A 7,545-nucleotide genomic window follows, 5' to 3' on the forward strand; every position below is an offset into this window, starting at 1 on the left:
TATGAAGTCATCATTGTGAAAGTTTCTCATTTTCATCATTTCATTCTCGTTTCTCATATTTTGAGATACTACGTCTTTTTTAAAAAAAGCTTTTATTATGTTTATGTTGGTGTCATTATCTTAAAAAAAAATAATTTGAGATACTAAGTCATTATCTTGAAAAATAATCCTATTTTCAGATACTATGTCATTATTTTGAGATAAGAAGATATTATTTTGAAAAATGTTTCCATTATTTTGAAAACCCTTCCACATTATTTTGACACAAAGCCAAATTATTTAGAAAATTATCTTGTTAATTTTTGATACAGTAATTATTTAGAAATACTTTATCATAACCTGACCTGAATTTGAAAAACTTTGCATTGTTTTGATACAAAGTCAATGTATTTTTTAAAAAGTTCTCATTATTTTGAGATACAAAAGATTTTTTTAATATAATTAATTATTGTAATGAACTCCAGGATATTTTTTCGTCATCACATTAGCAGAAATTAGCTTCAGTGGCTCAACGTTGCTGAACAGGAGGAAAAAAAAGAAAAGTTTAATCTTCAGCTCTGATCATAAAAATAATAAAGCTTGCAAAGAGCGTTGCCAGCGGTTGCCATGGTATTTTAACCATCGCTGTAAAAAGCCCGTCAGTGTTTGGGCTCAGTCGAAGCAGCACCGATGCAGCATCATCTCAGATGACCGGCAGCCTCCTCGAAATGTCACACAGCTGTTAGCCGAGCCGCGCCCTTCTCTCCAGACGCGCTCATTTTCTCTCCCTGAATGTCTCAGATATTTCAGCTCTCCTCCTCCTCCTCCTCCTCCTCCTCCTCCCCCTCCTCCTCCAGCCCTTACATCACTCTCAGTCCTCACACACACACACACACACACACACACACAGAGCAGCTGGTCAAGGTCACATCGGCAGACTTGTGTTTCTGTGAAGGTTGTGACGGGGAGCTTCAAACTCAGATCAGTCAAACTGGATCAGTAAAAAAAAACGCAGCGGTTTTCTCACCGAGCTGAGCTGTTAAAAATACATCTGCGAGCGAGTGAGGAGATTTAACCCCGAGGCAAAACAACACGCGTAAACACCGTTTGTCACACGCAGTTACTGTACAACTCAGTCAGGTCTGACTTTAACTTTAACAGCTCAAATTCAGCCAAAAACTGGTGCCATGACTTTATACAGGGTAGATTTGTCACTTTTTAAAGGTAGTTTAAAAATGAAATTTGTCCCTAAATCTCGCCACATCTTTTGGTAAACTAAAATATTTCAACAACTGAGTGTATTGTCAGTATTTTTCAGGTGTTTATCTTTACAGAGAGGATGTAATGACGAATGATTTTGTGATCTTCTGATTATTTCCTCTCGCCTCACTGTTCGCATCTGTGCTTTTAAACTCTTCGAAACCTGGATCGACATCAGTCTTCTTGTGCCTCGTTCAGCCTTCCAGACTCGTTTTACGAACCGTGCGGCACTTTGATTTGTTTTTGAAAACACAGGGTAAAAGTCAGTGAGCAAAATGGGAAAAAAACATGTATTGGACAAAATTAGGAAAAGGTGACAAGAAAAAGAAAAAACAAAAACAAAAAACAACCCGTTCGCCACTGCTCACTGCTGACACGTGTCAGCAGTCATTTTGCAGATAAAGGTCAGGGGGGCCCCTGACACTTTGGGCCCCTGGGCCTTTTAGGCTCGTTCAGCAGTCCTTCCTAATAAATGAAGGTGGACAGAATCTGAGAAATACATTTTTAAATCTGTCACCACCTCTCAAACACCTCCCTAACCACATTTTTGTCGACATAAACTGAACATTAGCGTCATAAATGATAAACGTCGCTGCAGCGTCGTACTGGAGCAGATTGTTCACTAACGAACTGAAAACTCAGTGAATTCGTCCTCCATCCCAAGGACATCACAAACGTCCCTGCAGACTGTCGTCTTTCACTGCAGCTCACATTACACTTATTTCACATCTTTGAGTGTGTGTGTGTACTGCTCACACACACGTGTCGGCGTGTGTGTGTGTGTCAGGTCCAGATGAAAAGCTGTGCAGCCGGGGACCCTCCTCCTTGATGTACAGCCCTGACTGCAGAGGCACGGATCAATAACGGCGGCTGAATTATTAATCAGCACGCGTTCGCTTAAACCGCGCCCAGAACAAATGCTGGAAATTTTTAAGGCGTGTCATTAAAATTTTAACCTCTCATTAGATAACTGACGGGGACACAGATTGCACGTCGTCCCCGCGGGTTATTATCCGAAGCACATCAATCAGCTTCCTGTTGCTGAGCACGTATCGCTGTTCAAAGCACTGATTTGCTGAATATTTGAGGCACAAATCAATGAATGAAACTGATCACTGTAAGAAGAGCACTTACAGTAGTGATACTCAACTTACGACCCGCAGCCTACATCTGGCCCCCAAAAGGTGCCGGGTGGCCCCTTAACTTTTTTCTCATTCACAGTAAAAATAAAGTGATTGACACTGGGAATTGTTTTTGTACTTTTAGCATATAACCTTTTAGTATATATATATATCCTATGTAGTTGTACGTAAAGTGTCCGAGTGCATAAAACAGCATCAAAATAGAGCTTGTTGATCAAAATGTGCCAACACAGGATCCACCACACCCCCAACAGAGCTCCTGTCTGAGATCCTAATGTCCCAAAATCCTAGAAATGTCCTGAAATCCAAGAAATGTCCTAAAATCTGAGAATCGTCCTAGAGTCCTAGAAATGTCCTAAAATCATACAAACATCTAAAATCATAGAAATGTGACAAAATCTTGGAAATGTCATTGAGTTTTGTAAAGGTCCAAAATCCTTAAAATGTCCCTAAAATACGAGATTATTTGCTTTTTTTATTATTATTATTAATGGGTGAGTACAATGTGTGCACAATTTGTATTAAGTGTAACTGGGACTATGTGCAGTTGCATATCTGATGTTGTTTTTGTTCAGGCTTTTGTGTTTTTACTGTCATGGTGTCATACTGTATTTGTTGTAAGTACACAGCAGATGAGTCCAAGACAAATTTCGCCTATGGGGACAATTAAGTGTATCGTATCGTATCGTATCGTATCGTATCGTATCGTATCGCAAATGTCCTAAAATTGTAGAAACATCTAAAACCCTAGAAATGTTCTAAAATCCCAGAGAATCCTAAAATCCAAATGTCCTACAACCCTAGAAACATCCCAAAATCCCAGAAATGACCAAAAACTCTAGAAACATGCCAATATCCCCCAAAATGTCCTATAAATCTACAAACATCCTAAAATCCTAGAAATGTTTTAAAATCCTAGAAACATCTTCAAATCCTAAAAATGTCCTAAAATCTTAGAAACCTCCTGAAATTCTAGAAAAGTCCTATTCTAAAATCCTAGAAAATTCTAAAATCTTCGTCCTTAAAACATCCAAAAGCCCTAGAAATGTCCTAAAATCCTATAAACATGTATAGGGCAGCTGAGACTGACCCCTGACCTGTCATTTTACAAAAGTTGCGTCTCTCCGCTGTAACGACGCCTCGAGTCGGAGACAAACTCTCGGTCAGTTCTCCTGTTGTTTCAGCATCGTTACCGTAATCCCCATCAGAGGGGAAACTTTTAAAGATCGCAGTAGAGAGAAGACAAAAATAAAGTTGTGGATGTGGTTAATAATGTAGCAGCGTTCAGACACAGGAAGTGCACCTGCTGACTCAGCAACATTTTATTACTGCCGAATCATGATGCATCTGCCTCCATTACTCCGTGAACACTGTTTGCTCTGCCCTCTTTCCCCCTCCGTCTCCCTGCCAGCATGTCCTGTGTGCGTGTGGAGACTGGAGCAGCAGATAATATACCTGTGTGTGTGTGTGTGTGTGTGTGTGTGTGTGTGTGTGTGTGTGTGTGTGTGTGTGTGGGCTTTGATATTGCTGCTCAGCTCTGACTGCCTCTCCTGTGTTGCAGCCATCACTCACGTCTGTCTCTGCCCGTCAGCTTCGACCTGAGATCACGTCCGTCACGCTCTGTGAACACCCACGCAGCCTCTGGTGTGGGGTTGTGGGGAGATCGTGTCGTACGTCACACGAGATGTGAACGTTATCACTTCATTTATCAGCGAAAGTAATTAAAAAAAAGAATCTTTGCGACGCTCTGAAGACGGCAGTGTTCGTCTGTTCAAACCGAAATATCTCAACATCGACTGGATGAGTCGGCAGAAAGCACTGACATTCCCAGCTGGCAGGGAACGTTCCTACAACATTGGCTAATGTTACCTTAAAGTTGCAATAATGTTTTAAGGAAACATTTAAAAGTTCAAAGGACGTTTTGAGGATGTTTCACATTTCAAATAACATTCCTGTGAGGTTTAATGCTGACTAAGAACGTTTGAACAGCAACATTCGGAGGATGTTTTGGTGATGTTGTTCTTTTTAGAAAACGTTCCCACAATGTTACATGAGAACAAAGGAAGAACGTTACTCTAACTTTAAAAAGAGCGTTCTGGGAACTGAAAGAAAACTCACCACTGAAAACGTTACTAAAACATTACATTGGTTGCATTGTACCGTTCTCAGAACGTTTTTAGAACCAAAAATTGCTAGCTGGGTTCATGGTTCCCAGAGGATGAATCTTCGTGGCGTTTTCAGTCCTCTGACTTTTCCTCCAGTTCCACCGTGACGCTCAGATTTGTGGTTTTTCTTTAAAACAACCATTCTGTGATCTGTCACCTCTCAACGTCACCAAAACATCCTCAGAGCGTTGCAGTTAAACCATGACGTCTTCGTCAGCATCTAAACTTAAAGGAACATTATTTGAAATGAGAAACATCCTTAAAACGTTCTTTGAACATTAGATTAAAACAGTTTCTTTAAAACATTATTGCAACGTAGGTAACGTTTGCCAGTGTTGTGGGAACGTTCCTCTCCCTGACCAACCGTCACCGTGTGAGGTGTTCGGAGATTCTTTCAGATCTGCGAGAAAACTTAATGGCTTCTTCCTTTTTTCCAATTTTTACAGAAAGTTTCATTAAATTTGGGCCTTTTAGTTTTTCCAAAACCTGCCGATAAACAAGCAGAAAAATGTGCAAACGTCACCAAAAACATGGTAAAATGAACACAATAAAAAAAGAAGAGAACAGGAGAAAAATGTCAATCAACTATTTTAAAAAGCATCTTAGTTACACAGTGCCTGAATGGTAGAAATCAAAATTAAGATATTTTCCTAACTGCGGATCATAAAACGCGTCACAGAACATAATCAAAGTGCGGTTTAAGGCCACAGACGGCGTTTGGCTGTAATCAGCTGATAATAGTACTCCAGTGAAGGAAAGTAAACAGTGATATTGAGTTTCCGTCACTGAGCTTTACTGACCGCCACATCCCCCCGAGGCCTCGCCGCGCCTCCAGCTTTTGTTTACCAGCCATCAGTCCGCAGCGCGCGTCCGCTGACTCTTTATTAATTGCTCCGTGTGGGCGACAGCTGCATTCATGGAGGCCATTACTGCCACCCTCCTCCTCCTCCTCCTCCTCCTCCTCCTACTCTTCCTCTCCTGGGACCAAACGGGATCTTTCGTGTTGCCAGAGCCTCATCGGTCGGTCAGGAGTCGGCGTGCTGTGAGCGGACTAATGGACGCTCGGTGATGGATGAGCTGATCACCTGTGCGTCATAATGTGTCCGTTTCATCATGACGCAACTCAGTACCGCTCCTCCGGGAGTCTGTGGGCGTCTGCAGGGGCTGAAAACAGGCTGCCGAGGGTTTTTAATTTACAAGAGGTCAAGATTTTTGGAGAGGAAGAAGAGGAGAGTTTTAACTTTTCGCCATAGGAATGCGGGTTTCCATTAACTCTCAAAGTGCGAATATAAAATAAGTCTAATGGAAACATGTCAATGAAGAAAAAACTCCCATTTATAAAAAGTTTTTACGCTTGCATGAGGTGATATTTTAGGTGATTCAAAGAGCCATATTTCACAAAACTGTTTCTAGGTCACATGATGCTTTGGCTGCAAAAAAGTTTTTACACTCGCATCTCAGGTGGCATGTGGATAAAACACAATTTTGAGATGACTATGTTTCCATTGAGCGATGTCATGTGACTTCTCCTCTGGTGATAACATCCCAGTAACCATGGTGATGGATGTTCAAAACATTAGCAGCTTTATTTCTATTGCAGCCACCAAACTAGCCGTCATTATTTCCAATCAGAGGTCACGTAGGCGTGTTATGGAGCCACGATGGAAAGGCGAGCCCCTTATACGTGGAAGCGGCCACGTATGAGGGATTTCTGGGAGATGTAGTCCATGATTTGACAGAGGTGGCACATATGTGCAAAAGGCAATGAGCAACTGGACAAGAATTGCACCACAAATTGCAGGAAATTAGTGACAAAGAAAATGATAAAAGATGACAAGAAAATCACTCGGTAATTCGTTTTGAAAAAGGTGGAGGGTATTTAAAATTATTTTTAAAAAAGAGAAAAGATTCCAGGTAAATATTTTTTTTATTACTATAATTTTATATTTAAAATCATGTTACAGGAAAAAGAAAGTATATATATGCATTTTTTCCTTTTAATGTAATCGCTGTTTTTTCTGCTTATTTTCAAGTAATTTTCATTTAACATTTTGTAATTTCTTGCTAATTTTCGGGCCATGTCTTGTTAAGTTGGTCATCACTTTCTGCCCATGTTTTTGAAAGAAATCAAACAGATTTGTTCGGGTTTCAAAGGGTTAATTGCTCCGTAGTTCTCCTCACATTCGTCCCTCTGCATGCCTCAGTCAGACAACATCAGCCGCCTCGTCTCAGATCTTTAACCCTCCTGTTTAACTCCTTTTCTCCTCGTCTCCGCTCAGTATGTCTCTGTGCTCAGTTCTCCTTTTCTCCTCGTCTCCGCTCAGTATGTCAGTCCTCAGTCCTCAGTGTGTGTGTGTGTGTGTGTGTGTGTGTGTGTGTGTGTGTGTGTGTGTGTGTGTGTGTGTGTGTGTAGCTCCTCTGAGGCCTTCAGGACGGCTGCGAGGCTCGAGGGCGCTGGCTCTCCTTCAGCACATATGCCACCCATCAGGGAGGTCGCTGCCTTTTTGGCTCGCTGAGCCTCTCAGAGTCTGGAGGCGACTCCTGCTGCCATCGGATGGTGTTATTTTCCTGCAGCACGCTTTTACTCCGCTGAGACGTTAATGAAAAATGTCACTGTGGCTTAACAAGTAAATCCATCTGAACGCAGCAGCACATGAGCCTGGCCGATACCAGACAGTTTTTTTTTTTTTTTTTATTTAAAATAATGTTCAGATTGTTGAACTGCGTCTAAATCTGTTTCTCTGCAGATAAACTTGACTGTTTTTTTATTTTAAGATCTTTGTTCAAATTTAGATCCATGACATGAATGATGAGGTGAAAAAATGCCGTCTCAGATTCCTCCTAAATCATTTATAAACGCTGATAAACAACAGAGCTTTCATATCACAAAGCCATCCTGCCGTCACTCCACAATGTTTTCATTTGGATTTTACATGCTGTCAGAAGCAGCTTTTTATTACATAACACATAACATAACATATAATTAGATCTTAATACAG

At 41.0% G+C, this 7,545-nt stretch overlaps 1 protein-coding gene across 1 annotated transcript in view; it reads left to right on the forward strand.

Annotated features, from left to right (window-relative positions):
• tp53bp1 (tumor protein p53 binding protein, 1) overlaps window positions 1–7,545 on the forward strand; it is a 31,307-nt gene that overhangs the window by 2,001 nt on the left and 21,761 nt on the right. The window contains 2 exon segments of the mRNA XM_042487177.1: window positions 3,943–4,025; window positions 5,455–5,611. Of these exon segments, the coding sequence (XP_042343111.1) occupies window positions 3,943–4,025; window positions 5,455–5,611 (240 nt within the window).

The sequence above is a fragment of the Plectropomus leopardus genome, chromosome 1, assembly GCF_008729295.1.
Source record: "Plectropomus leopardus isolate mb chromosome 1, YSFRI_Pleo_2.0, whole genome shotgun sequence".
Lineage (NCBI taxonomy): Eukaryota > Metazoa > Chordata > Actinopteri > Perciformes > Serranidae > Plectropomus > Plectropomus leopardus.